Source organism: Octopus sinensis, linkage group LG18 (assembly GCF_006345805.1).
Source record: "Octopus sinensis linkage group LG18, ASM634580v1, whole genome shotgun sequence".
In the NCBI taxonomy this organism is placed as follows: domain Eukaryota; kingdom Metazoa; phylum Mollusca; class Cephalopoda; order Octopoda; family Octopodidae; genus Octopus; species Octopus sinensis.
In genome coordinates, this window is record NC_043014.1 from 46,485,594 (window position 1) to 46,511,252 (window position 25,659).

A 25,659-nucleotide genomic window follows, 5' to 3' on the forward strand; every position below is an offset into this window, starting at 1 on the left:
CACAAAAAAAATACCCCCAAAAACTAACAAAACAAATAAAATGCGAATGGCATGTCAGCATGTTTCAATTAAAGCTTCTTGTTCGGCTTCCCCTAAATACGATAACTTATTGTTTCCAACAATTTTTAATAATCCATCATTTTTCTCTCTCTTTCTCTCTCTCTCTTTGCCCCTCCCCTCAATCCTTTCACTGGATTTCTGTCTCAGGGTCTTGTGGAGACAGGTGAGAACATGCACTACAGTAGTTTGGACGCGTTACCGCCAAGTAACTCCTCCGTGCCAAAGGCACTCGATATCGAAGCCAGCGAAGAATCTGAAGACGACGTACGCGGCAGCAAGGTCAGCCATTCTCGGAGCGTCCTCAGCGAGAAGCGGTCGGTCATTGCCTCCGTGTTGATCTACATCATGAACCAAAGCTATGTGTTGACTCTTATTGCCATGATGGTGAGTGGTTTTTTCATTTCTTTCTAACGGTGGTAGAAAATAATAATAGGTGCTGGCATGGCCACTGTGTGGTTAAGAAGGCGGCGAGCTGGCAGAAACGTTAGCACACCGGGCGAAATGCTCAGTGGTATTTCGTTTGCTGCTACGTTCTGAGTTCAAATTCCGCCGAGGTCGACTTTGCCTTTCATCCTTTCGGGGTCGATAAATTAAGTACCAGTTACGCACTGGGGTCGATGTAATCGACTTAATACCTATGTCTGTCCTTGTTTGTCCCCTCTATGTTTAGCCCCTTGAGGGTAATAGAGAAATAGGTATTTCGTTTGCCGCTATGTTCTGAGTTCAAATTCCGCCGAGGTCAACTTTGCCTTTCATCCTTTCGGGGTCGATAAATTAAGTACCAGTTACGCACTGGGGTCGATGTAATCGACTTAATACCTATGTCTGTCCTTGTTTGTCCCCTCTATGTTTAGCCCCTTGAGGGTAATAGAGAAATAGGTATTTCGTTTGCCGCTATGTTCTGAGTTCAAATTCCGCCGAGGTCGACTTTGCCTTTCATCCTTTCGGGGTCAATAAATTAAGTACCAGTTACGCACTGGGGTCAATCTAATCGACTTAATCCTTTTGTCTGTCTCCTCTATGTTTAGCCCCTTGTGAGCAATAAAGAAATAAGAAGCTTGCTTGCTAACCACATGGTTCTCGGTTCAGTCCCACTGCATGGTACTTTGGGCAAGTGCCTTCTGTTATCGCCCTGGGCTGACCAATGCCTCATGGGTGAATTTGGTTGATAGAAACTGTGTCAGAGACTCTGTGTGTGTGTTTTAATATATAATAAAATAGTTATTACAGAAATTGTGTGAAAATTTATGTATCTCATTTATTTTTCCTCAGGTGTGTGTGTGTTTATATATTATAAGGTGTGGCTTTGTGGTAAGAAGCTTTCTTCCTATCTACATGGTTCCGGGTTCAGTCCCACTGCATGGCACCGTGAGCAAGTTGTCTTCTACTATAGCCTCAGGACGACCAATGCCTTGTGAGTGGATTTGGTAGACGGAAACTCAAAGAAGCCCAGCATATATAATATATATATATATATATATATATAATATATATATATATGTATGTTTGTGTGTCTGTGTTTCTTCTCCCACCATCGCTTGACAACTGATGTAGGTTTGTTTACGTCTCCATAACTTAACGGTTCAGCGAAAGAGACCGATAGAATAAGTACTGGGCTTACAAAGAATAAGTCCTGAGGTCGATGAGTTTGACTAAAGGCAGTGCTCCAGCATGGCTGCGGTTAAATGACTGAAACAAATAATAGAATATATATATATATATATATATATTTATATATATATATATATACACACATATGTTGAAGAACATGAAGTTATAAATAATAACATGTAAATATTGAGTTGAAAATGTTGAAGGCTGCCTTTAACATGTTATTATTTATAGCTTATGTCTGCTTCGAGATCAACTGTTCCAAAAAAAAAAAATTACTTCACTTTCTCTTGAATGTTTATAAATTCTTATGGCATGAACATTTATGTTCCCTGGTCTAGAAGCCCTAAAACACTCAAAATAATGTCTTTCTCCTCAGATTCATGTTTAATAAATTTGTATTTTGCTTCTTTTCTTCACTGTCAAAGCTATCTGTGAAAACTTACATTTTCTATTTTATTTGCAGGCTTGGAGTATTACTTTCCATAGCTGGTTGACCTTTGTGCTTTTGTTGGGAGCTTGCCTTATTTGGATGGTGCCCAAATCACGTCGTGCGTGTCTCGTAGTCTCCCCAGTGATTGTGATTTATGCAGAAGTTCTATTGACCATTCAGTTCATCTATGGACTTGACTTAAACGACCAGGAATTACCAACCAATATCAAAGGTGTTAAAATGGCTGAAGTTGGTTTCATCAAACCTCACACTCCATGTGGCAACTTGGCTTTACAGGTAACAATACCAACCTTATTTCTCTTTTCAGTGGCTTTTGCAGTGTTGCTACTTTTCGAATTTAACTAAATTCTATATTTTTATGCAGCTGAAGATTGCTCCACATTTTAAATTGATGTAATATTTGCATTGTTCAATTAAATGGAGTCGCATGAAACGATCGTACTGCATTACCTCTGGATATCCTTGTTGCTTATTTTGATTACATACACACACACACACACACATATATGTGTGTGTGTGTGTATATATATATATATATATACATACATATATATGTATATATAATTTGATTAGTATGAATATTCTGTGAGCTGTGTTGTATGTTGCAAATGAAAATATGTCTGAGAGATTAATTTTCCAGAGTGACTAAGAGTTACTGTTTATATCACATTAACAGCTCTATGGCCACTTTTTCTTGTACTTATGTACTACTGCAGACATGTAAATGGCCACATGGTGGTTTCCTCACTGCAAAATTATTATTTTTAATTAGCTTTTTAATGCTCATGATGTTAAATATTGCAGCTGTGTAAATAATAGCATACTATTTTTGAATCACTTTATGTCAGAAGATAGAATTAATGATGATGATGATAGAATTAACAGGAGAAGAAAAATGTAATGAGTCTGAATGTGATAGGATGTACATCAGTATTCTCATCTTAATATTCACTTTTTTTTATGCTGTTCTAATTAAAACCCTTAAAAAATTTTCTTGTGTTTTTCTCAGTTACAACATATGAATGAGAAAGGAAGGGGTTATGGGTGAATAAAGAAGGAAGGGGTAATGGCAAACTGGTCGTGGGAGTGTTTCAACTCTGTGTGAGTCTATGTGTGTGTATGTAAAAGGGAGGTGTGTGTGTGTGTGGTATGGAAGTGGGATGGTGAACATTCAACGCTGAAATGAAAAATCAATCAAACAGCGTTTCAACTCTGTGTGAGTATATGTATGTGTATGTAAAAGGGAGGTGTGTGTGTGTGTGGTATGGAATTGGGATGGTGAACATTCAACGCTGAAATGAAAAATCAAACAGCGTTTCAACTCTGTGTGAGTATATGTATGTGTATGTAAAAGGGAGGTGTGTGTGTGTGTGGTATGGAAGTGGGATAGTGAACATTCAATGCTGAAAAGAAAAATCAAACAGCGTTTCAACTCTATGTGAGCATATGTGTGTGTATGTAAAAGGGAGGTGTGTGTGTGCTATGGAAGTGGAATGGTGAACATTCAATGCTGAAATGAAAAATCAAACAGCATTTCAACTCTGTGCGAGTATATGTGTATGTGTGTGCATGTACAATGGAAGTATGTGAATGTATGTGTGAACCAGCATTTTTTCAGTAACAAATGATTATCAGTGTGACATCTCAAAAGACAACCACTAGATAACATTGACAAGTGTAGGAGTGGCTGTGTGGTAAGTAGCTTGCTCACCAACCACATGGTTCTGGGTTCAGTCCCACTGCGTGGCACCTTGGGCAAGTGTCTTCTATTATAGCTTCGGGCTGATCAAAGCCTTGTGAGTGGATTTTGTAGATGGAAACTCAAAGAAGCCTGTCGTATATATGTATATATATGTGTGTGTGTATGTGTGTGTGTATATGTGTGTGTGTCTGTGTTTGTGCCCCCCAAGATCGCTTGACAACCGATGTTGGTGTGTTTACGTTCCTGTAACTTAGCGGTTTGGCAAAAGAGACCGATAGAATAAGTACTAGGCTTCAAAGGAATATGTCCTGGGGTTGATCTGCTCGACTAAAGGCGGTGCTCCAGCATGGCCACAGTCAAAAAACTGAAACAGGTAAAAGAGTAAAGTGTATTAATTTGATTTACCATCCATGTTTAATTATGAAATACAATTAGCCATCGCTTTTGATGGCATGGGGCCAGCTAGTAAAATATAAAGCATTAACTTTCACTTCTTTTAGAATTATGGTTCTGAACTTTAGTTGAAATTTCTTTCTCTAGTGTCTGCCTCAAGACATGTGTGTGTACACACACACACACATTTCAGTAAGCCTAGTGAAATATTTCTCCGTATTTAAATGTAACTTCTTGAAGAACAAACTTATTTTGTGAGAGAGTCTGTAATCTTTATATATAAAAGAGAGGTTGTGTGCTGTCTGTCTCCTACGATTTAGATTCCTAACTACTCCCACATTTTGTGGTGCAGTTTAACCAAAAGCGGGTATCTTATAGTCGTGATTCATATCGAGCCCTTTTGGGTATTAGCGCGCATCTACGATGAGTCTACGATTTAAAAAAAAATTTACTATCAATTTTTCCCATTTTTAATGCATTTTTGGCATATATAAGGGAAGTAACTCTCTAAATATTTATTATTAAATCTCAGAACGTAAAAAGCTACAGTAACACCCCCCCTTTGTGGTTAACCATATTGAGATGGCTATTATACTTTACATCTCTAAAAATGCTTATATAGTTATTTCCCTTACAAACCCGAGCAACGCCGGGCGATACTGCTAGTTGTGTATAAAAATTTGCTCTCCTTTTTTTTTTTCTCAGATTCTGTATACACTTGTGTTCCTGCTGACGTTACGACAACACATGCGTGAGAAACAGCTGAAGACAGAGACGACTAATGAAGGTTATGCTCTAGGGCGTCTGGACACCGGTAGCACCTCCATCACCCCTGCTGTCTCTGAGACACTGTGTAGGTTAAAGGGAAAAAAAAAAAAAAATCTATGAAAATATCCCATCCTCTCAAACCAGTTTTGAATATTCCTCGCAACCCCACCCCAAAAAAAAAAAAAAAACCGAAAAAAAAAATTAATTTTGAGCCTGGCACAGCATCTTTCGTTCTCTCTTTTATGTAGTAGTTTCACTGTTAGTAATATCGTGCATGTGACCGATCACTATCATTTGTACTTAATTTGAATATTTGTTTTCTATTTGCATACATTAAGTTTCTGTTGTCAATGATCTTCCCTCTTTTTTTTTGCATCACTGTTTCTATCTGTTCAGAATTTAAACATTCTTTTTAGTAGTCTTTTAATAGTCTCTCTCTCTCTCTCTCTCTCTCTCTTCTTGCACCCTTTCTTCAACTTGAGAGTTTGTTTTTGGCAACAGCATTTCTTAGTCTTGTGCTGCAACAGGTCTTTAAGCAAATAACTTCATTGCTTGGCAAAAAGAAAATGATTATTTTTGCTCTCTGTTACTGCTTTTTTTTGTATATTTCTGTAGTTCATTTAGATTTAGTCTAAGCATTTTATTTTGGCAGTTTTAGCATGATGTTCTAAAGTTATTACTTTCTCATTGCAGCCATTATTTGTTTGTCTGTGTTTATTGGAATCGTGCTTAAAGCGTTCATTTTTGCGCCTTGTTGCATTGTTTTTGGATAAAACAAAGCAAGTCTTGAGATGTTATTACTGAGTTGATTAAATGGCGAATTCAAGAAATCCTTATCATTGATTCCAAATTGTGAAATTGCTTCACTTTATCTAATTTTCATGGAAAAAAAAGGCTTCTATTCTACAAATATTCAATCTAAGCATGCTTTCAAGACACCAGAAAAAAAAAAACATTCTTATTTTGTTGAGAAATGTGATGCTAGGTTATGTTTTGTCAAACTGGTTTTGCAATTTAGTTCAACTAGTTTATCTACACTGTTTATTGTTCTTGGGAAAGGTACTAACACCACAACTTCCTGTTTCTTTATTTCTTCAGTCACTGGCTTTGTTTCATATTTTTGTGTAGTTGGTGCCTCCAAAAAAGAAAAAACAAAAACAAAATAACTGTAGTTGCTCCCTAATTTTGGGGATACTTTCTTGCTGAATTGTTATTGTTGATCTCATTCATTTACTCTATGGAAATCCCCCGTGGTTGCTTGGTTGTTGTTGTTGTTGTTGTTGTTGTTGTTGTGTGTGTGTGTGTGTGTGTGTGTGTGTGTATGTCTTTCAAACAAGGAACATTCAACTGATAGCTACATATTCCGAGAAGACCAATTTACCCAACCCATTCTAACCGCTCTTCCCCACCTTTCTGCAAATTTACTGGAAGACAACCCTTCTCCATCCATCCCCTTCGTCTTCGAATGGTCTTCGGAAAAGCTGATGGGAGTTTGATCAAAAGGGAAAGTCTGGTCTTTAATCCTGTCAATCTTGTCAATTACCCTACATCATCCATCATAGTCACCAGGCAGGGGAAAACCGGTCACCCTCCCTGCTAAAGTGAGGTAGTGGCTGTGATCTTCATGAAGGGATTTGCTAACAGCTGGATTTGTGCTGCATATGATATATGATAAATGTTGTTTGACATAAGTCACCGGTTAGGGCACTGAATAAGCGTGTGGAGGATGGTTTTGTCAGATTTCAAGCATCTCAGATATCCTTCTTTAAAAGTCCTTAAGTACCTGTAGAGTTTATCATGAACTAGCAAAGCCCTTCAGCAGCACCAACATACTAGCATTACTGGAAAGTTCTGCTACAAAGAAATCTTGGAAGCAGCTCATAGTCCTTGAGTGGCAAGTTCTCTGCAAGAGACCATCCAGTTGATCTTTGTTGATACCTTATATCTTATACCTTATATCCAATGTAATTTTTAATGCCTTTTATACTGTTATGGGAAAATTCTGAACACCTTTACATGAATGAAGGTGGACTAGCAGATTACAATAGATAAGAACTATGTGAATTGTCAGTGGAGTAGTTGACAGTGTTCAACTATGCTGGTTAACTGTGTTAGTTCGGCGTGTGTTGGTTTAACAGTCGGTAGTTGAACCATGAATACTAAATATCGCACCTACATTGAGTAGTATGGAGTGCATTCTGTGTTAACATATATTTCTGCGATAGGCTATTTTTATATAACCGCAACCAACTCTTTATTTGTGTATTTTATCTTATGTAATTATAATTTATGTAATTTTTTAATGAGTTTTATACTGTTATGGGGGAATCCTGAACACCCTCCCTTGACTGAAGGTAGACAAATAAGAACCATTTTGCACCAGGTGTGTATCCCCATGTCATAACACATATAAATACAAAGATTAACACTACTTAAATGTCTAGAGAGTAAATTAGAAGACCTGTTATTCCTAGCATGTAGATTTCAACAATTTTGTAAAATTGAGAAGACTTTTTATCCTGTTAGCACCTTCTGATTAGACATGTAAGTATAATGTAGTCTAAACTTGCAGATAAGGATGAGCACCCTTGTAAATAGGTATGAAGTGTATACACATTTTTTCTTATGTATATCTGTGTGCATGTGTATACATGCACACACATCTCCTTTGACTGATGACTATAATAGCAAAATTAGTCGTTGATTTTGCTAGTAAAATATTCAATGTTGCCTGATGAAATGATGTGGTTATGTGAAAATGTAATGTTGTGTAATATTATGCATATATTAAATAAATGGCCGCTCTATGGGAATGTGTAGCAAAATTGAGCTGTGTGTATGTGTTTGTGTCCCCCTTGTTTTGTCACACCTGATAGTTGTAAACGAGCGTCATTGTCATACAAATGACACTGTTCATTTCCAATCTTTCACACGAACATGGAAACATGAAGTTAGGTGACAGGAAGAGCATCCAGACATAGGAAATGTAGCTCAACAGATTTACTCTGACCATGCAGTCATAGAAAAGATATTAAAACAGTGATGATGGTATATATATATATATATATATATATATATATATATGGAAAAAAAAGTCAAGATAGAAAATGCTAAAATAATTTTATAAAAAAACATTTCAGTACCGGTTTCAGTCATTGAGACTTTTTCAACTGTAACAATTAAATAATTAAATTTAGAAAAATTAAAAGAAAAGTTTTTTTAAAAGAATATTTGTGGTGCCCCAGCATGGCCACAGCTCATGAGCTGAAACTAGAATCAATCAATCAATCAATCATAGTGTTCAAATACAAGTGGCATTTTCCTTGTTTCTACCTGTTTCTGTCTCTCTTGTTTACTCTTGTGGGTTCAAGGTCCTTCTGAATTCTTGGTAGGGAAGAAGAAGAAAAAGGAGAAGAAGAAGAAGAAGAATTTGGGAGTATTTTGTAAAATAGTAGTATTTTGTAGTATTTTGATAGTAGTATTTTGAATGGTCAGTGGATGGTAGCAGTCCTTGTTCAATTCATGATATATATATATATAATATATATATATATATATATATATATATATATATATATATATATATATATATGCTTTTCTCTTATTCTTATTAGTTGCTTCAGGTCTTCATATATAATACCTCTATACCAAACCAATTTATAGTTTGGTTGACTGACAGTATGTGAGGCAACACACTTTCTCCCCCCCCCCACTCATCTCCCCATTCACTTCTTATCCAATGGAAGTACTGAGATTTTGTAGCTAAAAGAAGACTCCCCACCAACTTGGAATTATTACCTTCTGTTCCACCTGAAAGATTATTATTTTGTTTCTCTGTGTCTATTCCTTGGCTGTATTCAGTATTCTCTTGTGTAAGCACTTTCCTTGTTTTATATGGTTACAGCAATAATTTTTTTCAATGTTTGAAAACAATCATGGGAAATATAAAATGTTTTTTTTTTCCTTTCGGTTAAGGTTCTTATATATTCTTTTTTCTTATCTTCCCAGTTGCCATCTTCTTTTGGTTTTCAATGAGTTTTACTTTTTTCCAGATATATTATTATTATTCGTTTATACAGATAATATTTAATTTTTGGATTTGGTTTGCAAGATTCTTTATATGAGTTCATGTGTTGAAGCATATTCTGTTGTGTCTGGGGAGAGTCATTTTCTTTTTGTGCCTTATTATGTAACAAACTCACCGGTAAAATTCCCACTTTTTTCTTATTTTTATTGTCCTAAAATTTTCAATAGATTGAAAAGGTTGCAAGACGCAACGAAAATTTTAGGACAATAAAAATAAGAAAAAAGTGGAAATTTTACCGGTGAGTGTGTTACATAATAAGGCACAATAAGAAATTGACTCTCCCCAAACACAACAGGTAATATTTAATTAGAGAGAAAAAGACAATTGAAAAGAGAACACGGGTTAATTATTTGAATCGTTTTGACAAGTATGGTGAATTAATTACTTTGTAGGTTTAATGAGATTAAAACATGTCTCGAGTTGTTTTCCTTAATTGCTGAAGCAATTAAAAATATTAGTAATTATGATATATGATCTCCTCTCCCGACTATGTAAATATTTCTAATTAGATTTTTTTTTACTCTGCACTAAATAGGTTCACCCTTCAACTCCCCACCCCCTACTTTAACTATTTATCATTTATTTAATTGATTTTTGAGAAATTGTCTTTCAGTGTAGGGCTCTGCACACAAAAAGAGAATTAAGTTGATTGTTATAGAATACCAAGTAAGTAGTTTTGTTAAAACCCACCCCCTCAAAAAAAAAAGTAAAAAAAAAAAAGCAAAAACAAAACAAAACAAATCAATAGCACTCTAACAGTGCTGGTATGGAGGTGCCACCTTGTAGTCTTCTATTTAATTATTTGTTTTATTTTAATTTTGTTTTGTTGATGTGACTAATCTGATTTTTTTTGTTTTTTGAAGCTAACTTACTTCCACATTTTACCAAATTTTAGTTTGATTTGTTTTTTAAGTGAATTTTATTTTTCTGTTGTTCACGTTTGGGACTTTAACTATTACAATGTACTAATACTGATCTCTAATTTTGGCACAAGGCCAGCAATTTCAAGGGAGTAGGTAAGTTGATTACATCGGGGTGTGGCCGAAAGCTTGGGTTTCAGTTTCACTTCTGTATTGGAGCTGCTTATATATTGCTTATTTATTAGTTTGGAGGGAAGGGTAGTGCCTATGACCCTTTAGAGAGCCTCCAGGAATAATAGTGGATGGGAGGAAGGATGGAGGAAATTATGGGGTTACTTTAGCATGTGGTCTACCACAGTACCTGGAGTCAACACTGTGAAATGACCTGACCTAGGTTAGGGTTTAAGATTAAGGTTAGAGTTTAGGGTTAATGTTTGAGGGTAAGAGTTAGGTGTTAAGGTTAGAGTTGAGGTTGAACTGCTTAATTGTAAATGGTCAGGCAGACTGCATTGTAAATTGGTACCGAAGGTATCCCCAAACCAGACGTCCCTGGCATGGATGCTTGTAACTAAGTGGACATGCAAGGGCCACATGATGTTGCTAAACCCAGGCAAGGGATTAGGTCTACCACCCCAGTAGTTCAGTGCAGGATTTGCACTTAGAATGCAAAGATCTGAAGCAGATACCGCAAATCTCAGACTTCTGATGTTTCCAATGACCCACTTTTGTTGAGTGGTACTTTACTGACCTTTCTAAAAGGATGAAAAGCAAGGATTTGAACACATAACACATAACACAAGGTGCTATAAATACCACAAAGCATTTTGTCTGATTCTTGAATAATTGTGCTAATTCCATGCCAATGGCGGCAAATATAGGCGCAGGAGTGGCTGTGTGGTAAGTAGCTTGCTAACCAACCACATGGTTCCGGGTTCAGTCCCACTGCCTGGCATCTTGGGCAAGTGTCTTCTGCTATAGCCCCGGACCGACCAATGCCTTGTGAGTGGATTTGGTAGACGGAAACTGAAAGAAGCCTGTCGTATATATGTATATATATATATATATGTGTGTGTGTGTGTGTCTGTGTTTACGTCCCCGTCACTTAGCGGTTCGGCAAAAGAGACCGATAGGATAAGTACTGGGCTTACAAAGAATAAGTCCCGGGGTCGATTTGCTCGACTAAAGGCGGTGCTCCAGCATGGCCGCAGTCAAATGACTGAAACAAGTAAAAGAGAAAGAGTAAATAGCTAATAAAAGCATCACAGTTTGCTTGAAGCATTGAAGTACAGAAGCTGAAAATGAATGGAAAGAGACAAGGAAACCTTCTAACAATGCAGAAAGATTTAAAAAAAAAACCCATTGTATTTCGAGTGAATAGGCCTATCTTCAGAAAAATACAGTCAAACAAATGTGTATTTAGAGATACTTTTTTTTAATTTTGGACTGCTACTAATGGCTGATTGGACTGTTAGCAATAGCTAATTGATAATAGCTAATAATAGCCAATTAACCAGTAAATAGCATATCAAAATGTCATCATCATTGTTCAACCATGGTCGAGACAATGGAATTTACTATGCTACACCAGATTTCATGGTCCATCATAGCATTACGGAGGTCCTGTTGCTGGATGCCTGTATCCCTGGAGATTACATCAGGGTAGGAGAGTGTGCGCCCTCTGGTATCGCGAGTAGATGGCTTCCAGAGGAGAAGAGTAGAAATTACCTCGTTTTCAGCTCTACAACAATGTCCAGCAAACTGGACTCTTCTACCTTTCACAAGAGATAACACAGGTGGTAGTTTCCCATATATTTGTACTTTGGTTAGATGGCGCTTCCACGAGATATTTTGAGCTCTCATAAGGAGGCGCGTGTAGGTTCTATCCAACCAGCTCTCAAGCTTCTTTGATAATGTCCAGGTTTCTGAGCCATATAGTAGAATCAAAATGTCTTCTTATTGTTAAACAGCTAATGAACTTACATATCAAAATGTTTCATCATGAAAATAACTGAAGTTTCTAGAGTCTCTGATGTTTCATAGGATTGGTACTAAATTATAGTTTTATGATATTATGCCGGTGGCACATAAAAAGCACCATCCGTTCGTGGCCGTTTGCCAGCTCTGTCTGGCACCTGTGCGGGTGGCACGTAAAAAGCACCCACTACACTCACGGAGTGGTTGGCGTTAGGAAGGGCATCCAGCCGTAGAAACACTGCCAGATTTGACTGGGCCTGATGAAGCCTTCTGGCTTCACAGACCCCAGTAAAACCGTCCAACCCATGCTAGCATGGAAAACGGACGCTAAACGATGATGATGATGATGATGATGTGAATCAGAAAATAAAGTTTTCTCTGAGGTAGATTGCCAGTTATGTTTAAATACGTGAAACTGGATGGGGGTAGCTTAGGGGTAAACATTGGTCAAGAGAAACAGCCGAAAGACTATAGCTTTGTGTTTTGATGTACAACACAAATATCAACTTTGATATTAGTTGACAAATACATGAAACCATCAAGTATTTAACCTATATATACGAAGTTATATAGCCTTGACCCAAAATCAATATTAAATATTGGTTTCAAATTTTGGCACAAGGCCAGCTATTTTTAAGGGAGCAGGGAGAGTCAATTACATTGATCCCAGAACTCAACTGCTACTTATTTTATTGACCCCAAAAGGATGAAAGGCAAAGTTAATCTCAGAACATAAAGATTGACAAAATGCTGCCAAGCACTTCGCCCTTCGTGCTAACGATTTTGCTAGCTTGCCAACTTAAATCTCTCTCTATATATAAATGGCAAAATGTCTGTCTGTGTGTGTCCTTTATACAAATCCACAATTTTTCAGTTAGAGAGCTTGCACTTTCTATGGTCATTCAAAACCGTCCAATGGTGGTCGTGCACATCTTTACATTTCCCCAGTCACCCTGCAAAGCCATTAAAAGATCAATAGAAGTGACTTTTTTGTGAATTTTCTATCGAAAACCCAATCAAAATGCCCGAAACTTGATATGCCAATTGAATGCCAGCTAGCTGTATGTGATTGGTCGGAGTACAGTAAATAACGTTTTAAATAATTGGTTTTAATTTGTTAATATTAATTATTAATAAGCAGTTTTCTTGGGTTAAGCCAGTAGTTTCCAAAGTGAGTGGCATTGAGCCCCTGCAGGCAGTGGAAAGTTCCAAGGGGGTGTTGAAGAAAAGTGAGGCGATAATGGGGGAGTGATTCATGCAAAAAGTGGGGGCGATAAAGGGATAGCGAATCACATAGAAACAACAAAATAATGGGTTTGTTAGGTTAGGTTCTACTTGTGAAATACCGTTGCTTTGAATTTGCTTCAGAAAGAGGTCTAGGTTTGTGATGGTTAGTTGGGGTGGGTGTCAAGAGGGGCAGGGGGTGGCATCCCCCAAAAGTTTGGGAACCACTGGGTTGAATCATTACTTAAAATATAATAAAACTAATTGCAATGCTTTAAACCATAACTTAATTACTTAATTAGCTTATGCTTAAATCTGGTTTTGGGTCCTGCTCTTGTTTTTTTTTTTTATATCAAGATGTTTAATATATATATACACTGGTCAGCCCTTAGTTTCACCAGCAATAAGTTTAATTTAACACAAAATATTTTAACATAGGCAGCACAGGTCATGGCTGTGGATAGACACAGGTATGGCTGTGTGGTTAAGAAGCTTGCTTTGCAACCACATGGTTTCAGGTTCAGTCCCGCTTTGCAGTACTTTGGACAAGTGTCTTTTACTATAAGCCCTAACCAACCAATACCCTGTAAATGAATTTGCTTGATGGAAAATATATGAGTTCTTTGTTTGTCTGTTTGTCTCTCTGTCCGTCCATCTGGCTGGCCATCTGTCTGTCTGGCTATCTCTGTGTCTGGCTATCTCTCTGTCTGTCTGGCTATCTTTCTTTTGTCTGTCTTTCTGTCTGTCTATCTTTCTGTCTGTCTAACTTTCTGTCTAAATATCTCTCTGTCTGTCTGTCTAGCTAGCTATCTTTCTGTATGTCTGTCTACCTAACTCTCTGTCTGTCTGGCTATCTTTCTGTCTGTCTGTCTGTCTGTCTGTCTGTCTGTCTATCTTTCTTTCTGTCTGACTATCTTTCTTTCTCTCTGACTATTTTTCTTTCTGTCTGTCTGTCTATCTTTCTTTCTGTCTAGCTATCTTTTTGTCTGTCTGTTTGTCTCCCCTCCCACCACTTGACAACCGCATTGATTTGTTTACGTCCTTTGTAACTTAGCAGTTTGGCAAAAGAAACCTATAGAATAACTACTGGATTAAAAAAAAAAAAAGAAACAAATATTCAGTGGTGTTGATTTGTTTTGACGAAACCCTTCAGAACAATCAAGTATTGAACCCTTATCTTTGAAACTTTCCACAAAAACAAAAATGTTAATGTGTGCAGGTGTCACGTAAAAAGCACCATTTGAGCGTGGCCGCTGCCAGTACCGCCTGACTAGCCCTCGTGACGGTGGCACATAAAAGCACCCACTACACTCTCGGAGTGGTTGGCGTTAGGTAGGGCATCCAGCTGTAGAAACTCTGCCAGATCAACACTGGAGCCTGGTGCAGCCATCTGGTTCGCCGGCCCTCAGTCAAATCGTCCAACCCATGCTAGCATGGAAAGCGGACGTTAAACGATGATGATGATGATGATGTTTGATAAAGCTACAAATGTTTGCTAATGTGCTGATATGCTGATGTTCACCTTCTGGCCCCTGTTCCTCACTCACTCCATCCTGGTATGTATTTGGGATGGCTATTTAATTAGTTAATTAATTAAGTGAGCAGAACTGGGAACAAAAGCATAAATATTTATGACATGTGTACATACATGATTAATGGAATTGTTTGATCATTAGTTATTAGTTATCCATCAGTAACTGTTATCATCTTCATTATCATTGTTATCATGAATAGATTTATCGTCAGTGATGAGTATTTTAATTTCGTGGGGAATATGGTGAGAGCTGTGATGCATATTATGCCTTTACAAGCCTTGTTTATTAATTGTTATTAGAAAGTGAATGGAACTACAACCAAGGATTTGAAATCTACTTACATCATCGGGAGTTTTTGAATCCCTCTATTTTGCTTGCCTGTCCCCACTCTCCTCAAGAATACAGAATCTTTAACTTCATCATCAATTATAGTGCCCTAAATCCTGTCTATATCCCCAGAATGTTGATGAGAAGAAAATAATAGTCCAGAAAATAATAGTCAAGGCGGTGAGCTGGCAGAAACGTTAGCACACCGGGCGAAATACTTAGCGGTATTTCGTCTGTCACTATGTTCTGAGTTCAGATTCCGCCGAGGTCAACTTTGCTTTTCATCCTTTTGGGGTCGATTAAATAACTACCGGTTATGCACTGGGGCGATATAATCGACTTAATCTGTTTGTCTATCCTTGTTTGTCCCCTCTGTGTTTAGCTCCTTGTGGGTAGTAAAGAAATAGGTATTATGTCTGCCGTTATGTTCTGAGTTCAAATTTTGCTGAGGTCGACTTTGCCTTTCATCCTTTCGGGGGTTGATGAATTAACTACCAGTTATGCACTGGGGTTGATGTAATCGACTCAATCCCTTTGTCTGTACTTGTTTGTCCCTTCTATGTTTAGCCCCTTGTGGGCAATAAAGAAATAAGAAAATGATAGTCCAGTAAGTGCAGGCATGGTCGTATTGTTAAAGAAGTTTACTTTCCAACCTGGTAGCTTCAGGTTTAACCCTACTACTGGCATTTTGAGCAGTTGTGTTCTGCTGTAACCCTTGCCCAACCAAAGCCTTTGTGAGGGGGACTTGACAGAGAGGGAATTAAAAGAAGGCCTGTCATATATGTGTGTGTGTTTGTGCCTCTTTGATTGATATATTTTGTGATTGTTGTAAATGAATGTCACTGTCGTACAAGTGTTATCGTTTGTTTCCAATCTACCACGAAAACTTGACTGGTCTCGGTGAAGTAATACCTTGCTTGGAAACAGGTGAGGGTCAGCAAGAAGGACTTCTCGCCATAGAAAATCTGCCTCAACTAATTCTGTCTTGCACATGCAAACATGGAAAAGTGGACATTAGAAAACTATGACGGTGATGAACATGGTTACTTATAAAATTCTCTTCTAAGTTGCATATTTATGTATTCCTTTGTCCCTTATTTTTATTGCTGTCCATGAAGTAGCATCTGTTCGCCCCCTTCCACTAGATGTGTTGTCATCATCATCATCATAGCATCCACCTTTCCTTGCTCGTGTGGATCAAACGCAATGTGTTGTGGTAGATTTTCTACAGCCAAGGGCCTTTCCTATCACTAGCTCTCATCCGTTTTCAAGTAAGTTAATATTTCCTCATGTTTTCACGGATGATTGGAAAAGAACGACACTGCTTGTATGAAGGTGAGACTCTTTTACAATAACATCATGTCAAATCAAGGACACAGTAACAAATACACACACACACACACTTATACATTTATGTTTGTGTAAGTGTGTGTATATATATATATATATATGATACTAATATTAGGGAGTATAACTCCAAACTTACAGGGAAAAATTTAGTATTAAATCAAATTTCACAATATAAATATATAAAATATAAATTATTTTAAACCACTATTATGCAACTCAAACAGTGATAGACATAAACCAATTCATAAATAACAAATAATATATATTGTTTTGGTTTATGTCTATCACTGTTTGAGTTGCATAATAGTGGTTTTATCTCTTAATTTATAATTTGTATATATATATATATATATATATATATATATATGTGTGTGTGTGTGTGTGTGTATGATGGGTCTCTTTCAGTTTCTGTCCACTCATAAGGCTTTGGTTGACCTGGAGCTGTAGTGGAAAAAACTTGCCCAAGAGCCACACAGTTGGATTGAACCTGAAACCAGACCATGTTGTTGGGAAGTAAACTTTGTACCACAATTACCATCCATGCACCTATCTTCGTATTTACGTTATTTGATGTTTCTTCGTTTTACTAACCCTTTCTTTTATATATATATATATCATTGAAGTTCTCTCTCTGTAAGCTCAATAGTTCAATTTTGTTACTGTTAATTTCGACTGGCTGTTTGGGCGGTATAATTATTTGTTTTATTTTCAATTCTTTCTAGAATATTCTTTAAGGATTTTTCAAGGAAAAAGGAAATAAGAAAAAGTGCAGCATTTTCTAATACTTTTTTAAATACTTTGTCTTTTTTTTTTTTTGCATCAGTGAAATTAAATACAGGAAGCACTCAACAACAAACCTAATTTATGTGTTAATTCAACAACACACATAGATTAATTAGTACTGAGTAACCTCATTATCATTAGTATTTAATATGAAGCCTGTGTGTGTTGTGACACAGATGGAATAAAGTAAAAGAGAAGGCAGTACACCACTTGATGGTTCAGAAAATTGGGATCTTTTCGGTTTGAACGGCAGTTTTTTCTAGCGGTGTCATATGAAATTGTCACCCATAATTATGACCCTAGTATCGATCTATTGCATTTCAATCTCTTTTAGGGTTAGGGGGAAGGGTATCTTTTTTTCTTCAGAAATGTAAATAAACCCAATCTGTTTCTTAAACGAGGGACATATTCATACGGCACAGAATGCTTTTTTACCTCAATAGACGTCATTGATTGGTTGAAATTGCAGAAATTGCAGAAAAAAAACAACAAACATCTTATAAACTACAGAATTTTCTCAATAAAGCCAAGAGAAAAAGATGTTTTATAAACACATTCTACCAGTATACGAAGTTTAAAATTTTTTAGTTACCTAGAAATTATGTTAAAAACTGCCGTTCAAACCGAAAAGATCCGAAAATTGTAATGGTAGTTGGGGTAGCCAAAGCAACAGGAAGGAAAAGCCTATGCATGGGTTTGTGGTTGCAGCTTGTGAATGAGTCAATCATTACTAAATTTGTTTCATGGCTATTTTTTTTTCAATCTAAGGTGTGTATAGCAGATATTTTATCAGTTGTGAAATGTAGTAACTGCAATACCCTAGATTTGTAAATCATTTCTCAAATGTGCATTTCACTGCTATATATAGGTCACAACTGATGTACTTTAAGCCTTTGAGGTACTTCTTTTGGTTATGTCATGTGTTGTCACCTGGAAACTTCACTAGAGATTGTGGAGTTTCACATTTGTAGAAGTTTGATGGGTTTTCTTTGCGTTTTTTTTTTTAGCTGTGCGATGTGTAGTGAGTGTTTTGGCAACGATAAAAGACAGAGAGAGAGACTAAATTACTATGTTTGTTATGTCCCTATAGAAGGATATTTTCAAGGTCTCTGTTCACAGAAGCAGCATAGGGTTGGCATGATGTATCTATGTGCAGAAGGTTAAGACTGCACTTATCCACTTTCCATGCTTGCGCAACAAGACATGTCCTAGCATGAAAAAATCTGTGAGTAAATAAATTTCTGATGCTGATAAAATAAGTCAGAAAACTAGAGAAATTTTAGAATTATTAAATTAGATTGCTTCATATGTGGTATATTTAACAGAAACATATATATATATAACGATAAATGTTGCCCTTTTCAAGCCTAGCCAGTCTCATGGGCCCGGTTTGCCGGTTTCTGTGGCGTGCATATGTGTTCCCCCCCAGCTGGATGTGACGCCAGTCCATTGCAGCGTTACTCAAGAAACAGGAAGAGAAAGTGAGAGAAAGTTGTGGCGAAAGAGTACAACAGGGGTCACCACCACCCCCTGCCAGAGCTTAACAATAAACGCACACTGTGCGGGTGGCACGTAAAAAGCACCCACTACACTCACGGAGTGGTTGGCGTTAGGAAGGGCATCCAACCATAGAAACACTGCCAGATCTGACTGGGCCTGATGAAGCCTTCCAGCTTCACAGACCCCAGTTGAACCGTCCAACCCATGCTAGCATGGAGAACAGACGCTAAATCATGATGATGATGATGATGATGATGATGCCCGGTCTGGGAATCAAAACCACGATCCTCCAACCGCAAGTTAGCTGCCCTAACCACTGGGCTATTGCACCTCCACTATATATATATATATATATGAACCAATCTATCTAAAGTTATTGAATGTTTAAATATTCAGAACTTTTTTGTTGGACTTTCACACTTCTTTCAAAAGCTGACAATTTACAAATGTATAACCTTTAGTTACCAACCACACAATTAACCAATTAGTGTTAAAACCAGCCATATATTTCTGGCTGTCTTATGTTCAAACTGGCCAGATCTGGCCTCTCACACTGACCCTACACTGTCATTTAAAAAAAATAAATAGTTCATATCATTGAAATCTGAAAGCTATGAGATAATGCTTGATTAATTCAAAATGATGTGAGTAAATAAGCATTACACTTGATAGAATAATCTGGAAGCTAAAGTGTTAAATTTCATTAATTTCAAAATATTTATACTTTAGTATATAGATTGTGCTGTATTTTCTTTTTCTTTTGTTTTGTTTTGTTCGATATTTAGTTGGTTAAATCTTGGTGCTAATGTAGTATTTCGTTCCTGTTGACAGTTCCTTACTAACTCACTCTGATAGAAATATATTGATTTTTATCTATAAATTTTACGAAATGATCTCTATGTATTGTAGATAGGTGTATATATGACTTCCATGCATAAGATAGTCTACTGTTGTGTTGTTTTCCCCAGTTTTGAGTTTTGAATAATGTTTGATGACTGAGTAAAAGTAGAAAAATGACATTAGTTGTGTGTATTGGTTTGTGTGTGTGAAAGACAGGAAGATACCGACAGCTGAAATTTCAATAACAAAATATATATTATGTAAAGCTGAGTGAAATTAAATGTGTGACTGAAACTATATATATATATTTATATGACTGACACGATTTCTTTGGATGGCTACTACTACTACTACTACTACTACTACATACACACACAGACACACACTGTCTCACCTGACTGTATTTATTTGGTATTGGTTTTATACTTATAACTTGTCACTGACCTATATTGACAGGTTGTGGTTCAATATTGACCGAGATTGTTCATTTAAAAAAAAAATTGACAAAAGATTTTGGCTTAACAAATGACTATTAGCCCTACCTGCCATTAATCTGAGCAGTCCATTAATTCCTCTTGAGTCTTCCTCATTCTTAGCCTACAAAGGTGAAATGAAATTGAGAAATATCTACTCTTATTAACTGTTACCAATGACACTAGCTCTAGCTTTCTTTTTCCCCCTTTGTCCCAAGTGTTTGGCAATTGAAGTTGTTTTAATTTCTTCTTAGGATTAAGTTAACCTCAACTTCTGGAATTCTTAACATGAAGAGTGCATCCTCTCTTTCCATGTAGAAATCAAGGAAAGGAATGATAACCCCTAACTGTAACAGTTACAATTATTCCTTTGTTTAATAGAAAGTGACTAGTAGAGTTTGAACTTGTAACATTGGGATTTCTGCCTATTATCATTCAGTGTTACTCTGATCAACTCTTCTTTTACATTCTGTTCTACCACCACTGGTAAGGTCGACTTTGCCTTTCATCCTTTCGGGGTCGATTAAATAAGTACCAGTTACGCACTGGGGTCGATGTAATCGACTTAAATCCGTTTGTCCTTGTTTGTCCCCTCTGTGTTTAGCCCCTTGTGGGTAGTACAGAAATTGGTATTAGTGCCACTGAAAATTCAATATTTGGTTTCCATGTGGCACATTATTGGCCAATAAATCCCTTTTATTCATTCAAAACTTTTTCTAATAGCTGTTATGTCTTTACCAAAACCTGAATACATTTCAAGTAAGAAATGTTGACTGCTTCAAACAAACTATTGTCACATTTTGTTGTGTAAAGGAAAATGTGGCTTGATCAGACAGGTACAAGGTTGTTTTATTTATGTATTGTGGAGATATAAAACTGTACCAGTTAATCAGTGTTAGCATGGGAAAAAAATGTACACATTTTTTTTTTTTTTTGCCATATTAGTGAAGGTGCATTGAGCTCACAATCATGAGGTAGCAAGTTCAATTCCCAGATTGGGCTGTGTGTTGTGTTCTTGAGCAAGATACTTTATTTTATCTCGCTCCAGCTGACTCAGCCATAGAAAATGAGTTGTGATGTCACAGGTGCCAAGCTGTATTGGCCTTTGCCCTTCCCTTGGATAACATTGGTCCGATGGAGAAGAGGAGGCTGGTATGCATGGGCAACTATTGGTCTGCCATAAACAATCTTGCCCAGACTTGTGCCTCAGAAAGGAACCTTCTAGGTGCAATCCCATGGTCATTCATGACCAAAGGGGTTCGTTATAGTATTAATATTGAGTTTTGAATGCCATCAACTATCTTTAGAATGCAAATATCTTGTAGATTCTTCCTTACAGTCCATACTAAATAACAGGTGACAGCCTTACTGCACTCATCACACACACCAAGGAATCCACTGCTTAGTCACACAATATTCTTGAATTAACAACCGAATATCCTTGTAGTCATACTTTGCTGACTTAAAACTGGAGGTAGGCATAGGGTAGCTCAGAACTGTATGTATTCTATTTGGAATAAAGGCAGGATTGGTGTCAGTAGGGATGTCTTTGATCAGAGATCTTCTCAGTCTGAACTGATTTGTGGCTAAACAATTGTTGGAAGCACTCCGTCGGTTACGACGACGAGGGTTCCGGTTGATCCGATCAACGGAACAGCCTGCTCGTGAAATTAACGTGTAAGTGGCTGAGCACTCCACAGACACGTGTACCCTTAACGTAGTTCTCGGGGATATTCAGCGTGACACAGAGAGTGACAAGGCCGGCCCTTTGAAATACAGGTACAACAGAAACAGGAAGTAAGAGTGAGAGAAAGTTGTGGTGAAAGAGTACAGCAGGGATCACCACCATCCCCTGCCGGAGCCTCGTGGAGCTTTTAGGTGTTTTCGCTCAATAAACACTCACAACACCCGGTCTGGGAATCAAAAGCGCGATCCTACAACCGCGAGTCCGCTGCCCTAACCACTGGGCCATTGCGCCTCCACGGCTAAACAATTATGGACTGCATGAAGGAATAAATTAGCATATCTTTCTTGATATTAATGATTACAAACAGACTGTGTGACAGTTGGACTTTATTGAAAAAAAAAACAGACCTTTCTGTTTCCAAAATCTGGTGGAACTGGTGATGGAAAACATAGAGACTTTAATGTAGGAGAAAGGATAATGTCAAAGAATAGTAATTCCATTTTAGGAAGCCACTGGCACAATCTTGGTCTCTTTCTTTGGTGTTATTTGATCAAAGAAAAAGACTAAGTTAGAACTTCTAATCAAAATTTTCTATCTAGTAAAAAAAAACAACAAATTTATGAAAATCATTTTTCCATTTGATTTTATGTTTTGAACAAGTTCCTTTTAGACAAAATTAAATCTGATCTGTGCTAATTATTGACAAAAATCTATGATTAATTTTGATTTTTTTTTTTTAATCCTGACATAACGAGAATTTGAGAAGAATTCATACAGACAGTGTTAAAATACTCTGTGTCAACATTTTACAAAAACAGTTATTGAAATTTCTTTAGCCTTTCCATTCTATTGCTGTGAGAGTGTGATATATTTTAAGTGGGTATTGAATCTTGAATCTGAAAGTGTTTGTATGGTTATTTTAAAGCTTTGAACTAAAAAGTCAGACCCCCCCCTTTTTTTTTTAACCTAAACTGTTTAGCATATAATAATCTTTGGTTGTTTTGCTTGACATACCAACTATTTCTTCTCGTTCCTAAGCCATAGAAAAATCCAAGTTGTCTGTTCGTGTTCCAACCATTATTGACATATTTATTGCCCTGGCCCAAGGTAAGTTGTGTAATTAGGTGCAAGAGGTGAGGATTGTTTAGTGAAACACAGGTGTTTTTAGAGTCCGAGAAATAGAAGGCGAGTGCATACATATACTCTCACATACCTATGTTCAGAGTTCCTCAAAAAAATCTATACACACTTCAGGAAAGGAAAAATTTGTGTAAATATTATAATTCAGTGTTATTGCAATTTATTCTATGTTGTTAGAATTTGATGTAGGTATTTATATTTATAGGGGTACTTATACAAGTTAAATATTTATACAGATTTTTTCCTTTCTTGTAGTGTGTATACATTATTTTGGTGGACTCTGTATTTATGCAGGCAGATAAATATACACAAATACTGCCAGATATGCAACCATGTACCGACAACATAAATTCACTGACATGCACATATACACACGCATCTATACAGCAGTGGGCAAACATAGGTATACAGTTGCATGATATGACTGGAATGTTCTCTTCATTTCTCCGTTTCTTTTTTTAGGATAAGAATCCTATGGTTCTATGTTCTTTTTAACGAATTCTTTCTGTCAAAAAATAATTATTCCTATCTTGAGAGAAATGAAAAGAACATTCCACTTCTATTAAGCAACCATATACCAGCTTTTGCCGGTAAGCCTCACACACACACACTATACTTATATTACATACACTGTCATATAGCCTTACTTACACACTCATTTTCATAGCTCTACACACACACACACACACAGCGAAGCTGCTAAACTTACAAGATATGTCCAAAAATGTTGATGGCATTAATGATGATATATCTGTGGATGAAGAGGCACTCAAGTATTTCTTCAAGATATGACATTTCCTATGCAGTACCATTTATATGAAAGAATACCCAAAAATAAATATAAAAAAAAGTGTTTCAGATTTTGCTTAAATTCATTCATTAACACATAAGGAATATTTTCCATAAAATATTCTGCTAAATACAAGCATATCAGGTCTGACATTGTTATTTAGGACAGAACACAAAAGCAAAAAAAAAAATACCCAAATCTATGAACGGTTGTGAAGGTTGGTTGCTCAGATGATGTGCAAAATGGAGATTTCTCTCAAGTTCGGTAATAAAGAGAACATTTATTGTCAACTGCTTTTCAAAACTTACTATTTCTCTATCTCGATTATAAATTTATATAATTTATATAAACATTGGTGCACTAGTTTATGTTACTAAATGTCAATAGTGGTAAGAAGCTTGCTTATGAACAACATGGTTCCGGATTCAGTCCCACTGTGTGGCACCTTGGGCAAGTGTCTTCTATTATAGCCTCAGGCCAACCAAAGCCTTGTGAGTGGATTTGGTAGGCGGAAACTGAAAGAAGCCCGTCGTATGTGTGTGTATATGTTTGTGTGTCTGTGTTTGTCCCCCCCAACATCGCTTGACAACCGATGCTGGTGAGTTTATGTCCCCGTTACTTAGCGGTTCGGCAAAAGAGACCGATAGAATAAGTACTAGGCTTACAAAGAATAAGTCCTGTGATCGATTTGCTCGACCAAAGGCGGTGCTCCAGCATGGCCACAGTCACATGACTGAAACAAGTAAAAGAGTAAAGAGTAAAGAGCTAAGGTTTTGAAGTAAAGAAAGGGTTCGGCCAGCCTGTATACTGCACCTTCAGTCTGTAAGGGGAAGAATGAAAGTGAGTCTTTTCCGACATTCAAGACGTGTCTCTTTTGTGTTGGTTTTTTTTTTTCTACATTCAATGAAAGAGCTCTGTTTCTTAGAAACCAGTTCTTTCTTTGAAGAAAATGTCAAGGAAATAAGGAAAGCACTGAAATATTTGTGCATATATGTACACACAATAAATTTTGTTTAAGCATTGAAACCTATTTAAGAAATTATTATTCAATAGGAATTTTACCCTCTCTCTTTCTCTCTCTCTCTCTCTCTCTCTCTCTCTCTATATATATATATATATATATATATATATATACACACACACACAGTAGAAGCTTGGTTTCTGAACAACTCTGATCACAAATAAATCATACTTTATCTCCTGTCTTTCTCATATTCATTTAATACAGTAGTGCCTTGGTTTATGAATGCCTCTGATCATAAATAAATCATACTTTATCTATCTATCTATCTATCTATCGCTCTTCTCTCTCTCTCTCTCTCTCTCTCTCTCTATATATATATATATATATATATATATATATATGAAGCACAATTTATTTGCGATCAGAGTTGTTCAAAAACTGAGATACTACTGTATATATATATATTATATATATATATATATATAATATAACTGCTATCAGTTGTTAGTGCCTACTTATTTATCAAAATACTCCCAATATTTTGGAGAAAATAGCCATTTCATTGGATTCATTTCATAGATTCATTCCAACTTTACGCCCCAATATATACCCTACACCTTTCACTGAGGTTTTTCTTTTGTTTTTTTCTTCTTTGATGCTGTGTGTTTTATTTTAGCTATAAACCTCTGTGATATTTTAGAGATCTGCTCATACTAAAACTGACAACAACTGTAGAAGAAATTCCTGAATCCTAATTTACTTGGATTTTTTTTACTTCATTCCCTCATTTACCAATTTCAGAATATCAAATAAACATCCATAGCAAGTTTTTATTCTTTTTTCGCAGAAAATAATTTTGTGCTAACCATTTGCAGTATTTATCCAAGTTCACATATTCTTTGCAGCTTTGGTTACAGAAAAGCTCACTTGCTGTTTGCCTAGATAATAGAGTATCTATGCTAATTGTTTTCCCCCCTCTATTAAACATCTCCTATTCTAATCTCTTTTTGTGATCTTTGAGCAGAATATCTGTTATGAGTTGGCGATTGCCTTTCTAACTGCCTTTCTGACTAAGCTGCATGGTTTTATAAATTGTTTATATTAATTACATGCTGACTTCGCTGATTAATCAACTGC

At 36.6% G+C, this 25,659-nt stretch overlaps 1 protein-coding gene across 2 annotated transcripts in view; it reads left to right on the forward strand.

Moving 5' to 3' along the window:
• The window catches only part of LOC115221801 (piezo-type mechanosensitive ion channel component 1), a 273,364-nt gene that overhangs the window by 115,080 nt on the left and 132,625 nt on the right, over positions 1–25,659 (forward strand). For both annotated transcript variants that reach the window (XM_036510979.1, XM_029792033.2), the window contains 3 exons: positions 208–444; positions 2,138–2,401; positions 4,926–5,073. In XM_036510979.1, coding sequence (XP_036366872.1) covers positions 208–444; positions 2,138–2,401; positions 4,926–5,073 — 649 coding nt within the window. The remainder of the gene's footprint in view (positions 1–207; positions 445–2,137; positions 2,402–4,925; positions 5,074–25,659) is intronic.